The 26,724-nt window shown below is 31.0% G+C and overlaps 1 protein-coding gene across 23 annotated transcripts; it reads right to left on the bottom strand.

The window, feature by feature from the left end:
* Positions 1–970: 970 nt before the first annotated feature.
* On the bottom strand, positions 971–26,567 carry LOC134700380 (serine/arginine-rich splicing factor 11-like). Of its 23 annotated transcripts, XM_063561744.1 has the most exons (21): positions 26,322–26,567; positions 24,735–24,877; positions 22,419–22,519; positions 21,899–22,054; positions 21,032–21,207; positions 20,177–20,310; positions 18,843–19,038; positions 18,515–18,577; positions 17,990–18,031; positions 17,369–17,404; positions 15,052–15,099; positions 14,100–14,264; positions 13,478–13,513; positions 12,696–12,734; positions 11,971–12,012; positions 8,897–9,022; positions 7,411–7,452; positions 5,807–5,848; positions 4,721–4,762; positions 2,331–2,399; positions 972–1,513 (listed from the first exon to the last, which is right to left on the bottom strand). In XM_063561744.1, exons 1-21 carry the CDS (start codon positions 26,459–26,461, stop codon positions 1,258–1,260), a joined length of 2,094 nt encoding a protein of 697 aa, XP_063417814.1. In that variant the 5' UTR covers positions 26,462–26,567; the 3' UTR covers positions 972–1,257. The 23 variants fall into 23 exon arrangements, with proteins under 23 accessions (XP_063417818.1, XP_063417821.1, XP_063417814.1 ...); XM_063561748.1 differs by lacking the exon at positions 17,990–18,031 and having other exon boundaries at positions 971–1,513; XM_063561747.1 differs by lacking the exon at positions 11,971–12,012.
* Positions 26,568–26,724: the final 157 nt, after the last annotated feature.

Raw genomic sequence — 26,724 nt, 5'->3', positions numbered from 1 at the left:
CTCTTTATATTTATACAAAAAAATTGCGGTACCCTGGGGTGTAACACAGAACTGAATTTTTGCCCTACCAGCTGATGGACTAATTTGTTAGATGGGACAATAGAACTTACAAAAGTTTAAATAGACAGGTAACTTGCAGGTGAATCTATGGAAAACTATGATAGGTTTCGCAATAACTTAAACTAAAGTTATAGTGCGAAAACCAAGAAAATGCTTATTTGGGCCCTTTTTGGCCCCTAATTCCTAAAATGATGGGACCAAAACTCCCAAAATCAATACCAACCTTCCTTTTGTGGTCATAAACCATGTGTTAAAATTTCATAGATTTCTATTCACTTTTACTAAAGTTAGAGTGCGAAAACTAAAAGTATTCGGACGACAACGACGCCAACGTGATAGCAATATACGACGAAATTTTTTTCAAATTTTGCGGTCGTATAAAAATGTCAGACAGAATTAGTTTGTACTTGTTTATTTCTAGTGTTCACTTTACAACATGTAAAATGTTGTTCACTGAAAAAGCTTAACAATCAGAATCCATAATTACATTAACGTCTTCAGCTTATGCCACTTGAAACGTTTCTAAAAAATTATCATATGATCCAAAGTTTGAGAAAAGGGGGTGAAAATGTGTTGTTAAATCCATAGTTTGAGAAAAGGGGGTGAAAATGTGTTGTTAAAACAAGAAGATTTATTACAAATATGATTGTTTTTAAATAAAAGGAATGCCCTATTACCCCTTCCTCGAATCCACTATTGTGCAAAACTCTTAAACATAGTTAAATATTACGTAATTAAGATGATTTTCCTCAAATGTTGAAATTAAACTGTGTGTTCCTTTTGTGCTCATAGTTTTTATTGAAAAATAGTAAAAAATAAATTTTACTTTTTTATGAGCAATATATAATATAATGAGTTTTTTTACTCAGATTACTTATACTTAATTCTTAAAACTCCTGCAAAATTGTAAGACAAAACAAAACAAAATGGCAATATGCATAGCAAAGCTACAATTACCATATCAACATCACCTCCATTTGATTTTTTAACATAATCTAACCAGAAGTTTTAAGAAATACAGCATATGTAAAGAGTCATTCCTTCAAAATTACATTGAGCTGAACATCAAATATATAAAATATTGAAAATTATTACGCCCTAATAGGCACAATTTAAAACTTGACTCCTATCTTTCAGAATCAATGTGAAGCAAATGTGCAGCATGATAGAACAGATATGAAATTAAAAATCAACTTGTCAATCACTCATGTCCATGTCAACTGATTGGAGATTAATATCGTCAGGAGGGAGTGAAGTTTCCGCCTGCCGAGATGAATCATTTTCGCTGTTATCATCTTCTTGTAACTTTTCTTCTTCATCATAATTCCTTTTAACTTTTGTTTCTTTTGTTTTCTCTTCTCTTTCTCTGCTGGATCTGTCTCGATGTTTCTTCTTCTTTTCACGATCTCTGTCCCTACTTCTATCCCTTTTCTTGTCTCTCTCCCTTCTGCCCCTGTGAAATAATAAATAACAGAAATTGTAGAGGTAGGTGTATTTTACTTCTTTGGCAGACTTTAATTAAAAAAGAAATAGTGTTGTCATAAATAAACAACTAATTCCCTTGCCCTCTTGATTGCTAATCAAACTAAAAAATAATAGAACAATTTATGATGTATGTACACTAAATCCATTGGATGTGTACTGATTATGTTTTTAGTCAGTGAAAGTAAAAACACAAAAATACTAAACTCCGAGGAAAATCAAAAATCAAAAGGCAAAATCAAAAGTCCAAACACATCAAACAAATGGATAACAACTGTCATATTCCTGACTTGGTACAAGCATTTTCTAATGTAGCAAAATGGTGGATTGAACCTGGTTTTATAGCTAGCTAAACCTCTCACTTTAATGACAGTCGCATCAAATTCCATTACATTGTCAACGATGAATGAACAAAACAAACATACTCAAAGAGTAAAAATGTCAAAAATAGGGGTACAGCAGTTAATAATATGACTTATCTATTAGATTTGAATTAGCCCTTAGTATCTGCAAGTAATCTTAGATTGGTAATTTGTCCACAGTCAGTTGTGGTCCCTGGTTGCTGTCTACCATATTTGTTATACTTTTGTTTCTTCATTCATATTGATTAAACCATGACAAGTTAATCTTAATACTATAGTTTTGTTTTTGGCATTTGTGTATTGAATGCTTTGCCTTTTGCAACTGTTTGACATTTTATTCTTTAGAATTAGTTGTGGAAAGTTCAGTATCTTTTTCAACCACAGATCTTCATTGCTTAAACATAACTTGCTAAGATCAAAACGTACTTGCTACGAGATCGTGACCTCTTCTTTGACCTACTCCTGCTTCTTCTGGATTTTTTGTAACTCCGTCTACTGAAAACACAGAAAAAAACAATTTGAATGAAAATGTCTGGGATTTTTACTCGATCTTTATAGTATATCTATGAAAAGGCCACAAACAATAATCTGCAATAGACTCTCACAATTTGTATATATTCAATTTCACTGTTTACGTTTCCGGCATATTTTAAATAAACATCAATTTTTTTTTTTAACAACCTTGCCAGTTTTGAGAAATATAATTGTGCGGTTTGGTATCATAATACTTTGTTTTAATTCAAATTTGAGTAGAAAAAAATGCCTTAAGTCATGTAAGTTGAAATCTGTGGATCTATGGAACATGTCTTGCACACTTGACTGTTTTTTTTTTTTATACAATCAGCTCAAACACATATATTTTAAAAAATTGCCAAAATTAATGAACATTAAATTGTGACCACCACATTGGATTTAAGACTGGCATCAAAATAACAAAATTAGTGAGAAATTGTTTTTTCAACATTCCATTATAGTGTGTACTTCTTTTATATGCAGATGCTCATTAAATGTATTTGTATCTGTTACTGTTCTAAATTAAATCCTATTCCTAGTTGATGGTGTTGGATTTGTAATCAACACTAAAAACAAACCACATAAGATAAATTGGTTTTCGAATTTATTGTTGGTATGCTACTTCAACCTCACTATTAAAATGAAAAAGGATTACAATAGCTTATATGGCTATTTGTGTCAGCTTCTTTAAAACTGATTTCAGTATCATTTAAACCAGTTAGTATGTTTATTTAAATAACAATCAAGACCTAAACACTGTACATGCGCAAATATTGTTTTTTGATAAACAAACTCATTATTTTAAAATTTGTGAGAAATGTAAGCTTGATTTAAATTGAAGAATATCCAAGTACACCTATGATCTGAAACAGATGGAAATGACACCAATGAGTGACACCACTATCTTAAATTACAGATTTTACAGCACACATCAATATTATCTTTTTTTAATCCACATGTACAATAAGTTTACAGTACAAAATTGCTTTTAAACTTAACCCCCGAACCACAAATGTAATTATGTTGCCATTTGCGGCATTTCTAAATCAATTTTTTTCAATGATAAATTAATCTTGATAATAAAATACATGTACTTGATTTTCTGTGAACAGAACTTACTAACCCTTACCATAGTCTATTAGTCTATGGATTCTAAAGTTCTATTAACTGCTCACATATTTGTCAGACACAATTTTTTGCCTTTATATATTTATTGTTTACTAAATCTATCAACGTAAGATAACAGTTCACATTAGATTTATGAACTCCTGTCCTGTCAAAGATTTGTAATGACCAAGAATGTGTACACAGTACACAGATGCCAAACTCGCACTATCATTTTCTATGTTCAGTGGACCGTGCAATTGGGATCAACCTCTAATTTGGCATTAAATTGAGAAAGATCTTATCATAGGGAACATTTGTACTGAGTTTCAAGTTGATTGGACTTCAACTTCATCAAAAACTACCTCAACCAAAAACTTAAACCTGTAGCAGGACAGATGGACAAATGAATGAACGAACAGACGGATGCACGAACAGAGGCACAGACCAGAAAACATAATGCCCCTCTTCTATCATAGGTGGAGCATAAAATTGGTCATAATACATAGCGTAACAATATACATACACATCTTGATATGGTAAACTACCAATGTATGAAATTTTACTAAATTTCATCTATCCAGGGTGAAAAAATGTCTCTGAAATGTATAACCCTCCTCATTTATAGGATGGCACTTCAAGACCATTATTGGCAGGATTATCAAAATAGTATTGCACAATTTCATCAAAATACATCAAAACCAATTTATGAGATGAAGAAAGGTTTATGTACGGAGAAAATCATTTGAAGCTGTCACAGTTCTTTATTGGGCTCCAGTATTCCTCTTAGGACACATGGTCACTTTTATAAGTTCATTGAGGTCACCAGGATTTTTTTTAAGCAAATTTAAAAGTAACCCCAATCAACATAATAAATAATAAAACATTTCAAAATTTCAATGAGAAGTCAGGTGCCACATCCCCTCAGGTCAAAGTTCAGAGATTTACACTTGATGAAGCCACACCATTGCTGACATCTAAACTCCTTGGGAACATAAAACATGAAACTTAAGTATTTAGCTGAAAACTGGATCCTACTTTAAAAAAAATCCATTTTAGACGTCAAACATCTTTTCTTTTCAAATCAATAAGCAGAAGTCAAATCAATAAGCAGAAGTGGTGGGGTAAAGCAAAAGATGACTATCACCAACCAAATACTGCAAGCAGGGTAACAGAACTTAAAGTTCTAAGTAAGTTACCTTTCTGCTGACCTATCACTTTTGTGTTTGTCTTTTGGTACACTACAGTAAAAAATAGCAGTAGATAAAAACATGTAAAAAAATATGCTCATATATGTATAGATATATTTATAAAAAGTGCATCACAAAAATTTGGTTTCATTATAAAGTTAAATAAAGGTTGGAAGCTTGGGATACAAAAAAGCTTACTCATTAGCAATGATAATCGGATTTTTTTCCTATCAATTTTCTAATAAGACATATTTAAAACAGTTCATTTTCAAAAGTAATAAACAAAGAAACATAAAAAATCAAAAAGAATAACAAAATAAAGTATTTTTTTCTGTAGGTAATTTAAAAATAAAGGCCTGTTTGTTGCTTTAAATAGATATGATTATTTTAGAATGTACCAATGTGTGATTTTATAAGAGGAAAACATTGACTTTCAAAATATTTTCCAACAATAAAATAAAAAGAAAATAAAGTGATCTTGCACTGAAAATACTCCAAAGTTATCCTTAAAGTATGACAACAACACGGAATTTCTGACAATGGTTATGACACAAGTTTGCACAATGAAAAACAAATAACAGATTTGCTAAAATCAAACTGAAGACCAAATGATTTTACATCCAAAATAAACTGGATTTAGGTGATCAGTTCCCCATGCATGGGAAATCTCCCAAATGCATGGGAAAACAAGAATGTGTTCCAATTACACAGATGCCCCCGTCCACATTATCATTTTCTATGTTCAATGGACCGTGAAAATGGGATAAAATTTGGCATTAAATTCAGAAAGATCATATCATAGAGAACATGTTTAATAAGTTTCAGGTTGATTGGACTTTAACTTCACCAAAAACTCTAACCTGAAGTGGGACAGATGGACAAACAGACGGACGAACTGATGCAGACCAGAAAAGATAATGCCCATAAATAGGGCATAAAAAAATGAAATCTGAAACAAATGTATGTGTATCTGGTGCTGAAACATGGTTAAAATTCTAAACCTGTCCTTGATGTTGGATAAAACTGAAGAAAGCTACTATCACCAATGAAAAACAATAAGCAGGGTAACAGAACTTAAAGTTCTAAGTAAGTTACCTTTCTGCTGACCTATCACTTTTGTGTTTGTCTTTCGGTACACTACAGTAAAAAATAGTAGTACTAAGACACAAGTTGACAGTTTAAAATAATATAGGTATACAGTTCTATGACATGTTATGTTTTATTGAGCCAAATTAGGTAGAAAAAGAACTAACAAAATTTGTGTATTTAAAAAAAGTAAAAGTTTGTAAACAGATAAAATGATAAATGTATATTTTTTACTATCATTTTGTAAATTTGGTCTGTTTCAATTTGATTTGGCTCATGTTATAAAAACTGCAATAAATCAAAACAAACATGGTTATTAATTCACCTTTTCAGAATCTAAAGGACTATGGGTAATCTCATTGTTTGAATACTAAAATGAAAATAACGCTTTGTCATTGGTTGAATTTTCATAGTTTAGATTGTTTTAAACCAATCACAATGCTTTGGTGTACACTTTTGAAAATATTGCCCAGGATGCATTAGATTATGAAACAGCAAACTATGAATGACCAAATCAATATTTTTTTTAATTTGAAATTAAGGCCTTCCTGTTAAATGTCCAAGAGGATTTTTTAATGGAAAAAGATTAGAATCAGAAGGTTTTACCAAACCCATATCAGTTCTAATGTGATCTGGCAAAACAAATTATTCTCTCTTACATTTTGTGGGAGTATAACAAGATATTCACATTGTAGCAAAATTTATGAAATTAAAGGCTCATAACTCTTGAATGATAAATATAAGATCTGCCAAAAACAAATGCAAGATGAAAAGATTTTCCCATCAGAAATCAAACTAGAATAAGGAAGTCAGTTCCATATAGCAAATCTAAAAATTTTGTGTTTGTGCCAAGTCAGGCTATCGTGACCATGTGTTGCTCATAATGTTTGTCTTTCTGTAAACACCATTTTTTTGGGGAAGAATTTTGATGGTTGTGATTTGTATGGATGTGATCTTCCCAATGTGTTTGGTAGTTCCTACAGTGGATCCATTTATTTTCTATATATCAATTTTTGTGGATTGAGGAAAACTTGCATTTTTGTGGGTATATGATTTCATGATTTTGCCAATCTCTGTATATAAAGCCTTTAGAAAATGTGTAATTCATTGAAGATTTGAATTGGTGGTGTACCCATGAGTATCACAAATATTGGTATCCAACGAATTATAATAACTCCACAGGATTATCCTTTAATAAAATGACCAAGAGATCAAAATCAATCTCTACCACTTACTACACAAAAGTAAAACACTGCTAGATGAGGGGCATAACTCTCGTACAATATTTGTCCAATCTGCCAAAACCAGAATCAAGATTGTATTTGTTGATCATGTATAAAGCCTTATGTCGGGACATTGTTTTTCATTGTTGAAGGCCTATAACAGCTTACTTCCACTTCAATTAACTCTGGTGAATAGTTGTCTCATTTGCAATCACACCACATCTTCTATTTTTTGTATATAACTCTAAACGGATCCCTGATGAAATCAAACATCTTTGAACCCTTACAAACCAATAAACTGATATGGAACAAAACTGCAAAAAGTTATAACCAATTAAAAAACTATAACTATAAGCAGGGTAACAGAACTTAAAGTTCTAAGTAAGTTACCTTTCTGCTGACTTATCACTTTTGTGTTTGTCTTTTGGTCCACTACAGTAAAATAAAATGGCAGAACATAAAAAAGTGAAATAAAATATGTTCATATGAGCTTAACCTGATAAAAATTAATATTAAAAATTCATGTTTTTTTTTTTTTCTCTCTCACAAGAAAGTAAAAATTTGTTGGAATAAAGTTAAAACTTACTTACAAACACCACTTATATCAGTAAATTAAGGTGGTACAAGGAGATATAACTCTGTAAAATCAGCAGAACGTTTTAATGACATTGTGTTCATAAGGGAATATTAAGCTTCTCAGTGATCAAAATAAGTGTTTGTCAAACTACTATATAACCAGTGTAATTTTTCTGATTAAGCAGTTGGTTCAAATTTTTTGAATTTTTTATATTTTTGTCAAAGGGTCAAAGTAAATACTTTGTCAAAATTTTAAGAAAATTAAACAAGCCAAATTAGTTTTAGTTAAAGTGTTAGGTACCACCTTAAGGTATCATTTTAAAATTTTGATGTACTTCTATTAGATATAGCTCATGTTTTGTTTTTTTAAATCTACAATAAATCAAAACAAACTTTGAAAGTTAAAGTAAACAAAGGATAACAAAATTAATCAGTTTCCTTTTGGCTTAAAATTTTCTGTTATTTAAACATACATGTGGTGATTTTTAATAAAGCAAAGTTTGAAATTTTGAAGAGAAAAATTTAGAGTTTAAAAGTTATTTCCAACTCTATAATAGAACTGGATGATCTACTTATCAGATAATCTCCTAACACAGTTATCCTCAGACACCAACATCATTACAAAAGAATTTTTGAAAATAAAATGGATTAGCTAGTTTTAAGATAAATGATGAAACTATCATCAAAGATGCATCACATGTAAGTTTTATTATGTTAGTTTTCAAAGTCACATAAAAATCTTGTTAAACTTGGAGCTATTCTTTCTAAAATAAATGTGAAAGGGTATGAAAGGATGTATTTATTTAGTCTTGAATCTTTTCTGTATGCAATTACTAAAAATATGTTGAATATGTTCAGATTTAAGAAGTCCTTTCCCAATCTCCCACATAAATCTTAATGAATAGTACATATATTGGGCGTAAGTTCACTATGGTTATTGTGTGTGGGTTTTTTTTTTTTTTTAAATCAGACAAAAGCAACACTCAACCTATATTTCTTTTGTCCATAGTGAACTTACGATACATATGAATACTGTGGATTCATTTATTTTGTATGTATTATTTTTTCATGGCTTGTTGAAAAATTGTATTTAAAAGAATTCTTTTTTTTATGCTTTAAAAAAAATTATGCATATAAACTTATAAAAAATTTGATTTTTGTTAAACACATTAAGCTGTGATAAATTATTACTGAATAAATCCCCCAAAATAAGTATCTAAATGCTGGTGGTCAATAAATGAATCAACAGTATATAATGGCAGACATTTTTATGACAAATTCTATAAATAGATATACTAACTCTCTGCTCCTACTTCTAGATCTCCTGCTAGAAGATCTTTTAGGAGATCGGCTTCTTGACTTTCTTCTCTTTGGAGGACTGGAGCGTTTCCTTGGTGGGGTTTTGCTCCGACTTCTGCTTACAGACCTGAAATACAAATCTCAATTTTATCACAGAAATAAAAATCAATTACATGTATTTCACACCAAGTATCAGTTATACACTAATTATTTCAATCAAAGTGGTCAGTATGATTTTTTAATACCAATATATGACAGATACTAAATAGTCCCAATAAAAGAGCTGAAGTTCAATTTAAGGAAGCTCGCTGATCATGTTTTGGAATTTTGTTCAGATTTTTCTGAATCCTCTGGTTTTATCCATTTGAGTGCCTAAACAAAATTTGCCCGGTGACCCCCCATTTTTCTTTTCATAATTCTCTTACATGTATAATGATAAGCTGTCTGTTAAAGTCTTAAAAATTTGTAATTACTTTTTAATAGTTTTTGAGAACTTAAACTTGTCAATAATAAAGCTATGAAAAATCAAGAGAAACATTTTCCCGCCAAAATTTCAAGGGCTAATATCTCGAAAACAAGCACGGTGACCTAAATATATTTTTGCTCTTTAGATTCCTTTATTAATCCCCTATCAATATATGCTAGTGTTTGGAAAAGTTAATCACTTTGAAACTGAGAAGCCAGCCCTCTTTAGTAATTTAATAGGTTTCATATAGGTTGTCTTCTAGTGGATTTAGATATCTTGAACTTCAGGTAGTTCAAATAGTTGAATGTATTTCTTTTTGTTTCAGATAAGTAAGATATAATAAATGTTTTATTTTTATGCGTCTGGCGTACTAAATTATAATCCTGGTACCTTTGATAATTATTTACACCACTGGGTCGATGCCTCTGCTGGTGGACGTTTCGTCCCCGAGGGTATCACCAGCCCAGTAGTCAGCACTTCGGTGTTGACATGAATATCAATTATGTGGTCATTTTCATAAATTTCCTGTTAACAAAACTTTGAATTTTTCGAAAAACTAAGGATTTTCTTATCCCAGGCATAGATTACCTTAGCCGTATTTGGCACAACTTATTTGGAATTTTGGATCCACAAAGCTCTTCAACTTTGTATTTGTTTGGGTTAGAACTATTTTGATATGAGCGTCACTGATGAGTCTTATGTAGACGAAACGCGCGTCTGGCGTACTAAATTATAATCCTGGTACCTTTGATAACTATTTACACCACTGGGTCGATGACTCTGCTGGTGGACATTTCGTCCCCGAGGGTATCACCAGCCCAGTAGTCAGCACTTAGGTGTTGACATGAATATCAATTATGTGGTCATTTTCATAAATTTCCTGTTAACAAAACTTTGAATTTTTCGAAAAACTAAGGATTTTCTTATCCTAGGCATAGATTACCTTAGCCGTATTTGGCACAATTTATTTGGAATTTTGGATCCACAATGCTCTTCAACTTTGTATTTGTTTGGGTTAGAACTATTTTGATATGAGCGTCACTGATGAGTCTTATGTAGACGAAACGCGCGTCTGGCGTACTAAATTATAATCCTGGTACCTTTGATAACTATTAGGTGAATTTGAAACTGATGCTCAATATTGATTGACGATATAAAAACAACTATATTTTCTCATGGTAACCATTTTGTAGATCCAAAGGAATTTTGTAGTATAATTTCTAGAGTTAATAATTATTTTTTAAATTGTACTCCAAATCAAGTTATTTTTTTTCTCACAAAGTATCGGGTATGCTTGTAATAAAAAAAAGAAATGTTTGAGGTTACTACTGCCATTAGAAAAGAGTTCATTATTTGATGATTAATCTACAGCACCAAGTTATCTATAATAATTAATTTATATTTAACATTCTAACATGACGTCCTTCAAACGCTTTGAGTACACACCCGTGGTAAAATATGAATATATTGCATTGGCTGTTCCGATCGTACTCCCACGTCATATGTTTTTTTATGAATGAAGTACCGGACGTCATAGAATGATGACGTTATAATTTAAGCATTTTACGGGAAAATACACGCTTTTGATACCGAAAATCATCACAACAAGGAAACGTAAACAAACGATGCTAAAATGAGTTATAAGCCCACTTTTTATATACATAGAAGACATATAAGTAAATAATCATTAAAATTCATCCAAATCTGTCTAATTAAGTTTTGTGAATAGTTTTAGCATGTCACTTATTCTATTTGCTCCGTTCTGTTACGCCAATCTAAAAGTGCGTTAATTTATGGGAACGGCAAATAATGGCCATCACCTAGAGCGCTTCGATCCAAAACAATTGCCGTATTTGTCCTATTAGAATCGAAATAATTCATGGGGGCTTGAATATATCTAGATTTTACCACGGGTTGTCCCTTTATGCCGATATTTTACCCCTCGCTATCGCTCAGGGTAAAATATTTGTCATAAAGGGCCAACCCGTGGTAAAATAACGATATATTCAAGCCCCCATGAATTATTTCTTAAATATATATTCAAGGTTATTCCTTATAAGAACCTCTATGTTTGATTTTTTTGTTTTGTTCTTTAATACACCTTAGCGCTAATCCCGGCAGAATCAGCCGCTTGAACTTAAGAAGCTTACAACAATCACTTTTCTAATGTGGCGTCAGATATTTTGTTTTATGACGTCAAAATTTTACGGGAACCTGTATGATATCCAGTAATGGCTGACAAATAGCGATAAGGTGTATTGACAACACATCTCTTGTGAACGTGTTATTTTCTGGATGTATTTGAATTAAGTAATGTTTTATTCACAGGATATTTCTTAGTTTGTCATCTAAAATCAGTTCAATGATAGAAATGATATATAGATTTTAAATATTTTTTTACCAGAATAATTTTAGAAATAAAGTTCTTATTATCTTCATAACGCATTATACATGTTTTACAAATATCTGTGTATTAAAATTTTCATTGCAAATGAAATTTTAACATTCTTTTACATATAAATTTTGTTTTTTTTAGCATATTGTCATAAGGAAAAACGGTAGTTATAAGGGAGATAAATAGAGATAAGTGTGTGTTGATCATGTGTTACCTTTTTCTGGGTGCAGTGGTTTCTACAGGTTCTTTGGACTGACTATATAACAAATAGAACAAAGAAAAAAACATTGGTAGTAACTTAAGGGAATATGTGAGAGCATGCTTCATAATGTTTGGAGATTTGCTAACAATTCTGAAGCACACAAGGCCACCCATGGTTTTTGGTGGGATTCCTGTTGCTCAGTCTTTAGTTTTCTATGTTGTGTTATGTGAACTGCTGTTTGCTTTTTCATTGTTTTTCCTTTTTTTTTGCCATGGCCTAGTCAGTTTGTTTTGACTTTTTTTTGCCATTGCCTAGTCAGTTTCTTTTGCCTCTCTCTCTTTTTTTTTTTTTTTTTTTTTTTTTTTTTTTTAAATATATTCGAGTTAGTATAATCTTGAAATCCCTTTTTTGTTCAGAATTAAGCTTGACAAGAGCTAGAAATCTCAAGTGATGCCACAAGAATAAACCTGATCAGTCAATCACTTGTATAGAGTTCTTACACATAAATTATCATTTATATTATTTTCCAGCGACATGGGATTTTCTATGTTGCACCTATGACATAAGATCAATTATTTTCCAGCGACATGGAATTTTCTATGTTGTACCTATGACATAAGATCATGAAAAATATATGCGAAAAATTGTTAGTGTATAAAGGTGATGAAACATATGATAGAAAAAAAGTATAAAAAAATGATACAGAAAGCAGACGACACAAGGATATATACTATTACCTTTCATATTCCTGTTTTATCATGGCAGGAGGACCATCACTAGTAAAACAAAAAACTTATTGTAAAAACAATTATACATCAGGTTTAAAAATAAAAAAGTGATTTCTATCCAATTTGTACATTAAATATCTACGGGAGAGGAAAAATCATGAGAAAAAATTAAAAAGGTATATTACTTCTGAAAATTTAATAAAATAAAATATTTCTATTATTTATCAATTCAAACATAAAGACATATAGATCATTTATACTTAGATTGGTTGAATGAATGGTGTTTGCTTTGCACTGTCTCAGCACAAAAAGGCTATATCACAAGTTTTTTTATTGAATTTTAAAAATAAATTGCACATAAATATGGATAAAAAGAAGGGAATTTAATTCAAATGGAAGAACATGTTATCAAAATTTCAGCTAAAGATACAGAGGAAAAAGTTAAAAAGAAAAATAATTTATGAAAAATTTAAACCATTAAAATTACAATTGATGTTAAAATTACACATACAAAATCTAGATATGCTATTGATTACACTTAAAATTAATAAAAAGTTAAAATATAAAAATTATGATCCTTTTCAAAATGTAACCAATTTAATCAAAACCAAAATCCCAGACCTTAATAAAATATGAGTTACAAGCAAGTATATGAAGATCATATGGTTCTAATTCCAAGGTACAACACATTTATCTAAAAGATCGTTAGATTATCTGGATGATTAATGAGAATGAATATGATAAAATAAAGAAAAACCTCTCCCATCAAAAAGCTGTATCATACATTTTACCTTGAAATAGATGCCGGTTCTGGTTGGTTAACTTCTCTATAGAAACAATAGAAATGGACCAGAAATAGAACCACAGCAAACGTGTGTATAGACAAGCAGTGAGTGTTAGCAATTAAACATGTGTTGTAAAATTTGAGTATATTGGTATTAGAGACTGTTCATAAGTGTTTGACTTAATTAACAATTTTTTATAGCCAGTTATTAATGTTTTATTAGATGGTGACCCCATTTTTTTTTTAATGCAATATATATAATTATTAATAATCCAAACTTGAGTTTTAAGTTTAAAAAGCTATCCCATATACTGTCTATTCATATATATTCATCAGTACCAATTTCTGTAAGTTTCTTGGGTAAACATGAACCAACAATCTAAATGTTCAACAAGTACAAATTTTCAACAGCCTTCTATGCAGTGTTTTGTAAAACAACAAAATCATACATCCACGAAAATATAATTCCACAATCCGTGAAAATTGGTACATACGAAAATAAATGAATCTACGGTACATTATCTACATAAATTATTAGCTATAAAATCATAGTGAAACACTACACACACATACACTCACACTCAAAATATCAACAACAACCAGAACTTATGTGTGTACAAATGTTATACCTGCTTGGAGATCCTCCCTCTTTTTCCAATGGTGACGTTTCCCTTTCTAACTTAGGAGGTGATAAAGACTTATGATGAGATTTGCTTCTAGAACGTTTCTTTTCTGGAGTCTTAGATCTTTTTTTAGGAGGTGGAGATTTGCTTTTCCGTTTAGCAGTAGGACTCCTGTAATCAAAATTTGTGTCACTTATTTATTTAATTTTTTATTTCATTTATAAAGTGAAGGCAAGTGAAAATGTGGAAATATGAGGTAAGATGATAAGGTCATTAAACACTAACAAGTTCTAACATGAATGAACAATAAATAGAAAATTTTTGTCTATATTCCAAATGCTGTCATTTTCTGTACTAAAATAATTTTTCACAACTAAAACTAATACTACCAGTTTCTAACATTCATTTAACTTAATCATTTTTTATTTCTTAGTTACTATAACAAATACCAAACTTTCTCAATATTTCATATCTTTACTCCCCAAATTGATTTACACTGCAGTCCTTGACACATCAAATTTACTGACTACCTTTTCAAAGTTTGTCAATCGCTGACAGTAAATGCAAAAGTTTCAGAAGACCAATGATGCCAATAACAGTTGTGAACAGTAAGTATGGGACAGAAAATGACTGTAACCAAAAGGGACAATATTTTGTGTGGTACATGAATGTTTTATTGCATATTGTATATGTACAGCATCAAGGTATGGGAAAGTATACCTCTTCAACAGATTAGAGTATTGCAGCAAATGTATAAGGTAAACAACATCTCACAAGAGTCAAAACCCTCACATCGGCATCCATTTATGAATATAAGAAACTCTATCTTCCTTCATACAGAATATTCAAACTTCATAAAAGGGTTGAATATGCCACTTCTTGCAGCACATCTTGAAAATTAAGCCAAATCATGAATCATAATATCAGTTACATAAATCTGCAACGTCTGCTTTCTTACCTTGACCTTGATCGTCGACTGTAAGCTCTTGGTGTCCTTGACCTCCTCCTGAAAAAGATGATATAATTTTTATCAATTGCATTTTTGTTAACAATATCTCTCTTTAATAAAACTAAAACTAAAACTGAATTTACAGATAACTAAGAACCTAAAAAGTCATTCCGGATGAATGATCAAATTCCGTAAAACAATTAGTGTGTAGATATTTTTTATATGAATATATCTGAAAATACTTTAAGTGATGTAGAAAAGACTATTTGTAACACATATAATAATAGTTTAATGTGTGAATTAAAACAATGTAATTTATTAGTTAATTTTACTGAATATTATCCCTGGGTATTCAGTTGTAATCTAACAGGGAAACTTGATGAAATGCTGTACACCAAGTTTAATTGTTAAACAGCAATATGTGCAATAAAGAATCAATTAGAGTGAAACAAAAAAAAAAAAAAAAAAAAAAAAAAAAAGAATTTACAGATAACGAATACTGCACATGCACATGCTAGCGGCATGTCAAAAATGGTGCTGTTTCGTTCAATAAGGTTATTACATTAAAACACAACCAATACCAAAATAATTTCTAAGTTTTATATTTACAATGAATATTTACATTTTGAAGACCCCATCAAATATCTACTGCAGAAGTTGTTGAAATTACCAATACATGCAATACAAACAGTACATTTTGAGATTATAGAATCCAACTAAGCTTACATAATTTTTTGGAACATTGACAGATGAAAATTCTTTCAAATTAAATATGTAGATGACTGACATTACCCAATCAATTTCTTCAATTTTCGTGTAAGATGAAACTTGTGTAAATCAAACAATTTTATACGACAAACAGTGACTATTTTTTTTAGCAGTTAAAGCCATGCAAACTGAACATCTTTTTATAAATGATATTTCATCTCAAATGGGTTAAAGTAGTACATTTATAATTATAAAAAAAAAAGTTATTTCACTGCTGGTATCTCATATCAGATTTAATGACCCTTTTTACATATAGTATACAAAGGTTAATAGGAAAAACTTAACAAGGTATAATTTGGAACCATAAGAAAAGGCACAAATATAATAGAGGAAATATTTTAATTGAAATCATGTAATTGGAAGGATAAAAAATATGACATTTCACCATTAAAGACAGCTAGTTGCCAGTTTTCTATTTAGAAAATTCAATGCTTGCCAGGCACTTTAAATATTTGATAAACTATTGAGTACTCATACTTCTCATAATACAGCCATAGAATTTAATACAATTTGTTTCTCTAAATGTTTGCATATGTTAGTTAATTTGTCAGACATTGCCATTCCTGCCTGGAGTTCAATAAAAATGTTTTTTTTTTGTATGATGTCATTTTTTTATGTCATCATGCTAAAGAAACTCATGATAATGAAAAATATGATGTCATAACTGAATTTCAACGCAAAAGAATCAGAAACAGCTACACCGCTTAATAAAAAGTATTTCATGCAAAGATTTCTTTTTTTTTAATTCAAAGAAAATTGATTAATTGATTGGTAATTGTTTAGCACTGTCTATAGTTCTATCCATAAATAAATATAAGTACAATAAATATGAAATATGTATCATTTATAGAAAATAATGAGACAACAAATTTGTGAGGAGTAAATCTTTTCAGCATAAGACATTTATAATAATGAAATAACAGATATTCTTAATACAACTGATTGTACTAAACATCAAAAATACATTCAAAGCACAACTAATAAAAATATCTTGCTTTGTAAACCTGCATACTGCAATATATATATAAAGATTTGCTTTTAAATATTTCTCTGTAGAGAATCAAAGATTTCTTCTCATGTGGTTCTTTTCTGTTACATATTTGTTGCACAAAGAGATTGTGCACTGCATTGATTGTGAGATGAAAAAGTGATAAAAAATGTTTATTCGACAGGCTTCAGCACCATGAAATGATATTGCAACATTTTCATTGGCTATTTGTTAAGGTCATTTATGACTTTCAAAAGTTCTGATGATGATGTACATTTTCTCTATTGAAACATAGATATGTCTTGTCTTCAACAATATAAAAATACTTTTACCTTTTTTCACCTAGTAATCTTCTTTTTGTTAAATTTTATCACATTCTTTTTTTTTTACAGGATATATGACTTCATGCTAATATGCACAAAGTACTAGTTCAGTGATTTGTGCAATTTTAGATTTTACACAAGTTGAATGTTCACCATAGAGAAATAGTTATGAAACCTGTTAACAATTCATTCCTTATAATAAATCTTTTCTGAAAATATGTGTCTACTTAAGTAAATCATTTATTACCTGACTGGGAAGATGATTTGGCCCCTCAGCGGCCCCCTTCAATAGGAAACAAACCAAGTATTAGATTATTGGATACTATGTATGCTAGTGTCTGGTTCTAACAGAATATTTAAGAAAATAATGAATGCTAATTCTACATAATTATTTTTTTTTAATCTGTCACTATAAACCTTATAAGAAAATACAAATTTTCCATCACAGCTTACTTATTCAAATGGAATAGGGAGTTTTATGTAGAAATGATAAGTGGTGGAAATCACAATATCTTAAACTGAACTAAATTTTCTTAAAAGTAAACAATTTCAATTAAGCTTATTCTAGTGACATGAAGAACATTTTTTTGTGGTAGGGGAAGCAGGAGATGAAGTTAACTTGGAAAACATCTTTTAATAAAATATATCATTCAGAAATTCAATAGATCTCCCTGTTTTTAATTTCCCCTTAAATGTAAATAAAAAAGGGGTTTAAAATCAAAGTAACTTTATTGGTAAATCTATTAGAACCAGGAATATTTTTAGAAATTTACAAAACACAAGATTAGTTTTCTGTAGTTAATTTTATTCTGATCATCAAAAAATAAATTTTGAAATTTCAAGGAAAAGAAGGGGGAAATATGTTTACCTTGTAGGGAAATGGTTTGATCCCTGCGTTGGTCTCTCTTCCCTACACAGCAACAGAAAGGATAAATCATTGCACAATAGCATCTATATCCTAGCTCATAATGTGTTTTAAAAACATACTTTTACATATAAATATTATTATTAAATCTTATAAACTAAGCATACAATAATTCAAAAATACATCTGTAGAAATATGCATGAAGAACTTAGATTTTCATCTCTGTTTTTTTAGCAATGTTTTTTTTAAACACCAACTTTTCTGTAATTGATCATGTCTTACCATTTTACCATGGATATAAAATACATTTGATTGTGAGATACTTTAACCCTTTTATATTATATCAACATTAGAAATAATTTTTTCAATAATTGAACTTTAGCACAATTTTATTTATTTGTATGTAACTGCACTTCAATGACATAAGATTTCAAAGAATGATTTATATTTGCAGTTCAAAATAGTAAGGCATGGTCTGTATTTTAAATATACACATATAACTATATTTATTCTTGAAATAATACAAACTTTGGTGCTCTGCCCTTTGATTTTGATCTTGATCTGTGCTTTGACCTTGACCTCTTTCTTGACCTGAATATCCAAATGGAGACTTTTTTATAATAATATGTTGATTTGCATCATTTAAGTATATATAGATAATTTTAGCTACCAGACAAGGAGGCAGGATACAATAATTTTATTTTTTTTACTATGCGACAGCAGCATAAAACTTGACAAGGACAGAAAAAAATTCTCTTGACCATAAATGAAAAGAGTGTTTAGAAATTATGAATGAAATATTATTTTAAATAAAATGATACTTTGTCTTTGATTATACAAATAGTGTCCAGCATACCTAGACCTTTTCCTACGTGAACGTGACCCTGAACGTTTTCTGGACCTTGACCTTTTTCTTGATCTGGATCTTTTTCTAGACCTTGATCGTCTGGATGATCTTCTTCTAGATCTTGAGCGTTTTCTTGACCTTGATCTGGAGCCTCTTCTTGACCTAGATCTTCGTCTAGATCTAGATCTGCTACGCGATCTGTCATCTGTAATATAAAATTTTCAGCCAATACAATACTTTTGCCATCAATTCAGTGAATGTCCATGACATTATCTGATCTCATAACATATTAAATTAATGAATTTACGTCATTGATGCTTTAAACCATCGTATAATTATCATATCAAGGCTTCTGACTGAATATGAAAGTTTTAAATGTTTTATGAATTGGTGATTTAAAACTAGAGGCTCTAAAGAGCCTGTGTCGCTCACCTTGGTCTATGTGAATATTAAACAAAGGAAGCAGATTGAAAATTGACTACAAAGGTCAATAACTCCTACAGGGGTCAATTGACCATTTCGTTCATGTTGACTTATTTGTAGATCTTACTTTGCTGAACATTATTGCTGTTTACAGTTTACCTATATCTATAATAATATTCAATATAATAACCAAAAACTGCAAAATTTCCTTAAAATTACCAATTCAGGGGCCGCAACCCAAAAACAGGTTGTCCAATTCATCTGAAAATTCCAGGGCAGATAGATTTTGACCTGATCAACAATTTTACTTACTGTCAGATTTTCTCTAAATTATTTGGTTTTTGAGTTGTAAGCCAAAAACTGCATTTTACCCCTATGTTCTATTTATAGCCATGGCAGCCATCTTGGTTAGTTGGCGGGGTCACCGGACACAATTTTTAAACTAGATACCCCAATGATGATTGTGGCCAAGTTTGGTTAAATTTGGCCTAGTAGTTTCAGAGGAGAAGATTTTTGTAAAAGTTAACGCAGGACGACGACGGACGCCGGACGCCAAGTGATGAGAAAAGCTCACTTGGCCCTTTGGGCCAGGTGAGCTAAAAAACCAAAAATCAACAAGATTGTATCTATGCTTAATGAAAAGTAAGACAATCTCAAGCACACTTAATTCTATTTAGTCTCTAATGTTGAGTAGGATATGCCTTCCAGACCACCTGTTATCAACACTAAGTGAGGTTGGTGCTGCTCTGTCTTTATTTTTTTGTGTACATTATCTTTTGGTTGTTTTTCAATTTTTGCCATGTCATTGTTAGTTTGTTTGACTTAAAATTTAGTATCTCTTTGGTATCTTTCGTCTTTATAAGTCAGTCATCATTATTTTGGTTTTTAATTTTCAAAAATTTTCATTCCTTTATACTTACATGGATCATCTACAGCAGCTGATATGAGGGACTGGGCTTCTTTGACTTTCTTCATTGCTTCTTCTATGTCCCTCTGTTGAGCCTCTTGAGACTTTGTTAAGGGCTTAATGATACATGTATTAGAATGTGTTACACTGAAAAATAAAAGGAAATATAAAATTGATAAGGTGTATATTACAATTTCTTACAGTATTTTATTTTAGTGATATTAAATAAACTTACATGCATAAGTTTTATTTACATTATTTATGTATGTGCCTGTCCCGAGTCAGGAGCCTGTAATTCAGTGGTTGTCGTTTGTTTATGTGTTACATATTTGTTTTTCATTCATTTTTTTACATAAACAAGGCCATTAGTTTTCTCATTTGAATTGTATTACATTGTCTTATAGGGGCCCTTTATAGCTAATTATGCGGTATGGGCTATGCTCATTGTTGCAGGCCTTACAGTTACCTATAGTTGTTCATGTTTGTGTCATTTTGGTCTTTTGTGGATAGTTGTCTCATTGGCAATAATACCGCATCTTCTTTTTTATGTAAAATTAAGAAATTTTAATTTTGCGAATGATGAACAATTGACAATGATTGGCAGTATGATTTATTGAGTATTAACTGGAAAATGGTGAAAAGATTTAAGATGAACAGCAATGATACTTCCTAGTACATAAACAAGGTAGGTGTGTCTCACCGTATAAGAGAAGGGTAAGCAGTAATGATTCCTCAAAGTTAGAAAGAAGTAGATGAATTGCAATGGTACCTTTTAATACCTCAGAAGATAGTGGACTGCTATTACATCATGGTGTAAAAGAAAAAGTTTAGCTGCACTGATACCTCATGGTATGAAAAAAGTACTCACGTGATAGGTTTATTCTGGAACATAACACTATTGTAAGTAAGAGCAGTGGCTACAGATCTCTGGTCAGTAAATTCTACATAACCAGATACTACAGAAGTGCTTGGATCTCCAGCCATCCTCACATACTTCACTTCTCCTACTTGGGAAAAGAATTGCAACAGTTGATCTGTAGATGTCTGAAATATAAAATCATATCTTTACCTATATATTACTGTACTACTTTTCTTGATTTCTTGTTTTCAATACAATTTTATTCTGTATTCCATTTTCTAACTTTTTTTTAATCCCCATATGAAATCATGCTGATTTTATAATGATAATACAACTTAATTGTTTCTAAAAAGCTACAGAATCTTTTCAATTTAATGTCACTTATAAGAGAGCATCCCACTAAACCTTCAACTCAAAATTGGCCCCACAACAGAAAATTTGATTTATAGGTAAAAACTATTTTATAGCAGTACATTTGCATTTGGAACTGATTAAAGCAAGAAAATCAAAATTTTCTCTTTTTGTACACTTACAGAGAATAAAAACAGGGTCTTATATTTTTGGTAATTGATAATAATTAGTCTTCACAATGCTGTATAAAAGAACCAAATGTAATGGTTATGCAAAGGTTGTCACCTGTTAAAACGTTTACACACACTGCATTTGTTTGCACATGTCCTGAGTCAGGAACCTGTTGTTCAGTGGTTGTTTTTTTGTTGATGTGTTTCATATGTGTTTCTCATTTCTCATTATATTATCTATATAAATAAGACAGTTGTTTTTCCTGTTTGAATTGTTTTACTCTAGTCATTTTAAAGGGTCTATGTTGAAAGCCATAGAGGTTGAAACATAAATCAATTCTGACTATCAACTTACTGTAGGATCCATATTAGAAACATAAACTGTTCTTCTTATTTCCTCTATCTTTGATCCATCTGTTGTCCCAGGTAGAGCTGGATATTGTGGCAGACCTAAGGCTGTTAGACGTGGGTCATGTGTTGTTATTACTTGTGCTGAACCAACACCACTCATCTAAAGATATAAATAAGGGTAAAAATTGAACCAGATTTTTTCCTTTGCTTTAAAAGAATATATGTTTGAGCTTAACAAGTACACATACACCAAAAAATCTGTTTTGACATGGAAAAAAAACAAAATTGCTTTCACTCAGGTTAAATTGAAGTTTTTAATCATGTAAATAACCTAAACAAGAATATTTCATAAACCAAAAAATATTTAATATCAGGTTTTCATAAGTATATGTAGTTGCAATTCTGCGGGCTTTACTTTAAATGCCCTAATATAAATGGCACTGAATATGTTCAGAGTAAAATTGAAAATAAAACACTTATTTATGAAATAAACTCCTCTTTTAACAAAAATTCAAGTAATTTACCTGACTAATAACATTGCTAGGCCATGTAGGTTGACCAGGCATCAATCCTGCCATGGCTGATGGGGCTAGCTGTAATGCTGTCTGTTCATCTGGAATTTTACCTGAAGAGAAAAATAATATTACATACAATGGTAATTCTACTGCCACTCAACATTCACTTTGTCTTTATCAATTTAATTCTCATGTCATTTTGTTTCTCTTCTTAATATGAACTTTGCCCATTCTTCACTGTTCTTTGTTTATTGTCTATTTTTCTATTTCATTATGCCTTGCACATTTTTTCTGTAGTATCAACCTATCATTGTCTCTAATAAAGTCCATCTTTGTTAACCCCATACAGACCCTCAAGTGTCTATATATACTCTGTCCAGAACCTCATCATCATCATTGGTTGTCTTTTCATGTTTTACTTTTTCTATTTTGAGATTTAAATGTTGATAACAAATGTTTTTATAGTTTGTTAATTTATTCACTCTATTTGACTCATTAAGACTGAGGTCTAGTGTTGAAAACTGTATTTTGGACCTCTAGACATTGTTTGGTTTTTGTACATGTATTTTGACCTCTAGATATTGTTTGGTTTTTGTACATGTATTTTGACCTCTAGATATTGTTCGTTTTTTGTACATGTATTTTGATCTCTAGATATTGTTTGGTTTTTGTACAGTCAGGGCCGTAACTAGCCTCTTCTAATATTGAGGCAAATATATATTCACCATTAGAAAAATTTTTGGCATTTGGGGGCCGCTTAAGGCCCGCAGAAGCTCTTAGAAAAATAACGCAAAATCGTGGCGTGATTCTGAGCGTTTAAGACTTTTATGTTTTATGGACAACATTCAAAAGACCGATATAAATTGAGAATGGAAATGGATCATGTGTCAAAGAGACCCTTCCATACTAGAACAGACAACAGCAGAAGGTCACCAACAGGTCTTCAATGCAGCAAGAAATTCCCGCACCCAGAGGCGGCCTTCAGCTGGCCCCTAAACAAATATATATATACTAGTTCAGTAATAATGAACGCCATAATAAACTCCAAATTGTTCACAAGAAACTTAAGTTAAAAAATAATACAAGACTAACAAAGGCTATGAGCTCCTGACTTGGGACAGGGGAAAAAATGCGGTAGGGTTAAACATGTTTATGAGATCTCAACCCTCCCCTTATGACTCTAGTCAACGTAGAAAAGTAGGATAAAGCAAATATCGTAATTCTCATAATCATTAATTACCCTTTGGTGATTTTTTTATGACTAGATTTAAATATAGTGACAGTGCAGTAGTATACTTTAATTACTAGTATTCTGCTTAAGTTAACAATAAGGACCATTTTGACCCTGTTTTACAGTATTAATGATTCTTTTATTGTTGGAGACCCTTCAGCAACTTTGACCATTGATCATTAGTATTTCTATGCATTAACTTTGTGTGCACGATTAGGTTTCGTACACATTTACTCCATATCCCTTTTTTCTGTTAACATGGTTAAAAGGTCTGAAAATGACTTATTGCAAGTTTAACCCTTCAATGTAAAAGATCATATGGCAATATATGATTGTTTTTTTTCTTCAAATTATTTGATACCCGGAAATTGGTGACCTCACTTTAAATTAAACCATGTCAGATATTTAGTTTTATCTACACTAAAATAAGCCAGTTTTGTAATTTTTGATATCAAGTTCATTTCTCCATGAAGAAACGACCATTTTTTTTCTGTGTCTTGTAGCATCGTATATTCTTAAAATATCTTCTCGCACAATATCTGGACATCGGTGGGCATGCAACATTGCAAAACCTCACGTTTACAAAGGGAAATCAACACTCAGACTATAGTCATAAAGTAGGACAATAAATGAACAAAAGACAAACCCGGGACACAGAAGTACAAACAATCGACCATCAACTCTGAAAACTAACAGTAAAATAGAAACATGAATCACAAAAAACATGCAGGGGTGACGCCAGAGAGTGAGGAGAACTTGCTTCTTGCTAGACACTTTCGTGAAAACAATTTTAAAATTAAGACAATCTTTTGTTTCAGTTTTTTTTTTTTATTTCTAACATGAGGCATTTGCCTCATTTGCCTCAATGTATTTACGGCCCTGACAGTTATTATAATGATTTCTTCATAATAATTAATCATAGCGAGAATGGGTTGACAAGTTTGTACCTCATTGACATTACCAATAATTCCATTTTCCATAATATACATGAAATTTAATTTTCTACCAATATTTTTCAGTTTAAAAAACACATGTACAAGTCATGCAAGTATGTAAAAACAAAAAAAATCATGTTTTGTAATCTATCAACATACCATCCATGACAGGCACAATTATCATGGCTTTATCAATAAAGACTGTGTTGTTTAGATGTAATGCAACACCTGTGCTCTGAGAATCTTCAAACTTGACATACACAATCTTTGTTACAGGTGCTGATACTGCTCCCTCAGGAGAGCTGAAATACAAAGTTAATGAATTATTATCACATTAAGTTTGTATTATCATAGACATAAACAAAAGGCTCACCTAAGTCTAGTGTTTAAGATTAAACCTACAGGCTCACTAACCTAGGCATGTAAATTAATGATCTGGCCTGAAGACTTCCTAATACAGGCTATTTGAATTCATGAATACATGTACATGTACAAAATAGTCCTTAATTTCAGTGATGGACCTGTAGCTATGAAAGTTTGAAGTGGGCCTGTAGGCTTAAGCTTAAAGCATAATCAAATATGTTCCTTATGTCGTAACTGCAATCCTGTTCCCTTTTCACAAATGTGACCCAGCAAAGAAGGTTTACTTACCGGGTTTGTAATAATATGAGCAACATGATGGATGCCACATGTGAAGCAGGATCTGCTTACCCTTCCAGAGTACCTGATATCACACCTAGTGGGGTTTGTGTTGCTTAGTGTTTAGTTTACTATGTTGTGTCTTGTGGACTATTATTTGTGTGTTTGTTTTTTAGCCATGGCATTGTCAAGTTCATTTTTGATCCATGAGTTTGAATGTCCCTGTGGAATCAATCACCCTCTCAATTTACCAGTGTGATTCAAATTACAGAGAGATTATAGTGTCAAGTTGACACTTCTAAAGACTAAAGACTCCCTTAGGTATTTGAGTTATCTTTTCTTGATTTATTTGACGTCACCACGAGATTCAATATGGCCTAACAAAATAGGCGGAGAATGTATACAAATTGAAATAATTAGATAAAAATGTTAAGGAAATGAATATTTAAACATAAATAGGTACGTAGAAAAATATTAAACGAAACGAACTATATATATTGACAAGCTTTATATAAAAAAGATGTGGTATGATTGCCAATGAGACAACTATCCACAAAAGACCAAAATGACACAAACATTAACAATTATAGGTCACCGTACAGCCTTCAACAATGAGCAAAGCCCATACCGCATATAGTCAGCTATAATAGGCCCTGATAAGACAATGTAAAATAATTCAAGCGAGAAAACTTACGACCTTAATCATGTAAAAAAAATGAACGAACGAAAAACAAATATGTAACACATAAACAAACGACAACCACTGAAATACAGGCCCCTGATTTTTTTGCATTGATTATAAACAATAAAATTTAGGGAATTAACTGCGACCTGAACCTGGGTCGCAATTCTGAATGTTTTGAAATTGGAAAAAATCTGTAGCTCTATGGTCCGCAATTAGTCAAAAAATAACATAAAGACATAAGAGCTACGGTTCCGCAGCTAGAAAAAATCCTATGCGAATCAAGTGTGTAAAAAAATGTGTATGGAGGAAAGTCACATTCACTTGTTTCTATCAATGATCATCAATGGTAAGATCCACTATAGAAACAAGTACCTGTATTACAATGGATAAATACATGTATGTAAATATTTATTTATTCTTACTCAATGGTGGGATACATTTTAAGATCGTCTATTCGTCCGATGTATGCAAATAATGTCTTCATTTGATCTTTTGATGCGTTCTGGGCAATGTTAGCGACCTGGATAACCTTTGTGGTTATCCGGTCGTCTTTCCCCGCCATCGTCACAGTTTTTTCAACAAAATAATTTCAGGTGAAGTAGAAAACGTTTCCAAAATTGATAAAAATGGACGCCTAATCTGGTTTGGTATGTTTAGTAAAATTTTGAATTACGAGCTAGGAAAAACAGTAATGGTACCAGACCTTCCTTTAATGTCGTAATTGGTATTTTGACGTAATTGTACATTATCCAGCTTTTATATATCTGTTATGAAATTAAACAATAAAAAAATCAAAATCCTTAAAATCATACACAAATGCTGTAT

This window comes from Mytilus trossulus, unplaced genomic scaffold (genome assembly GCF_036588685.1).
Source record: "Mytilus trossulus isolate FHL-02 unplaced genomic scaffold, PNRI_Mtr1.1.1.hap1 h1tg000138l__unscaffolded, whole genome shotgun sequence".
Taxonomy (NCBI): domain Eukaryota; kingdom Metazoa; phylum Mollusca; class Bivalvia; order Mytilida; family Mytilidae; genus Mytilus; species Mytilus trossulus.
Note: the sequence above shows the minus strand (reverse complement) of the source record. Positions and strands in the feature narration are given on the sequence as shown.

Excerpts from the sequence above, each read along its gene's own strand:
- LOC134700380 (XM_063561744.1), bottom strand. The coding sequence starts at position 26,461 with ATGGCGGGGAAAGACGACCGGATAACCACAAAGGTTATCCAGGTCGCT. Across the intron at positions 20,311-21,031 it reads TTCCAGAATAAACCTATCAC|TGTAACACATTCTAATACAT; the intron begins GTGAGTACTTTT and ends TTTATTTTTCAG. Across the intron at positions 12,735-13,477 it reads GAACCGGCATCTATTTCAAG|TGATGGTCCTCCTGCCATGA; the intron begins GTAAAATGTATG and ends TTGTTTTACTAG.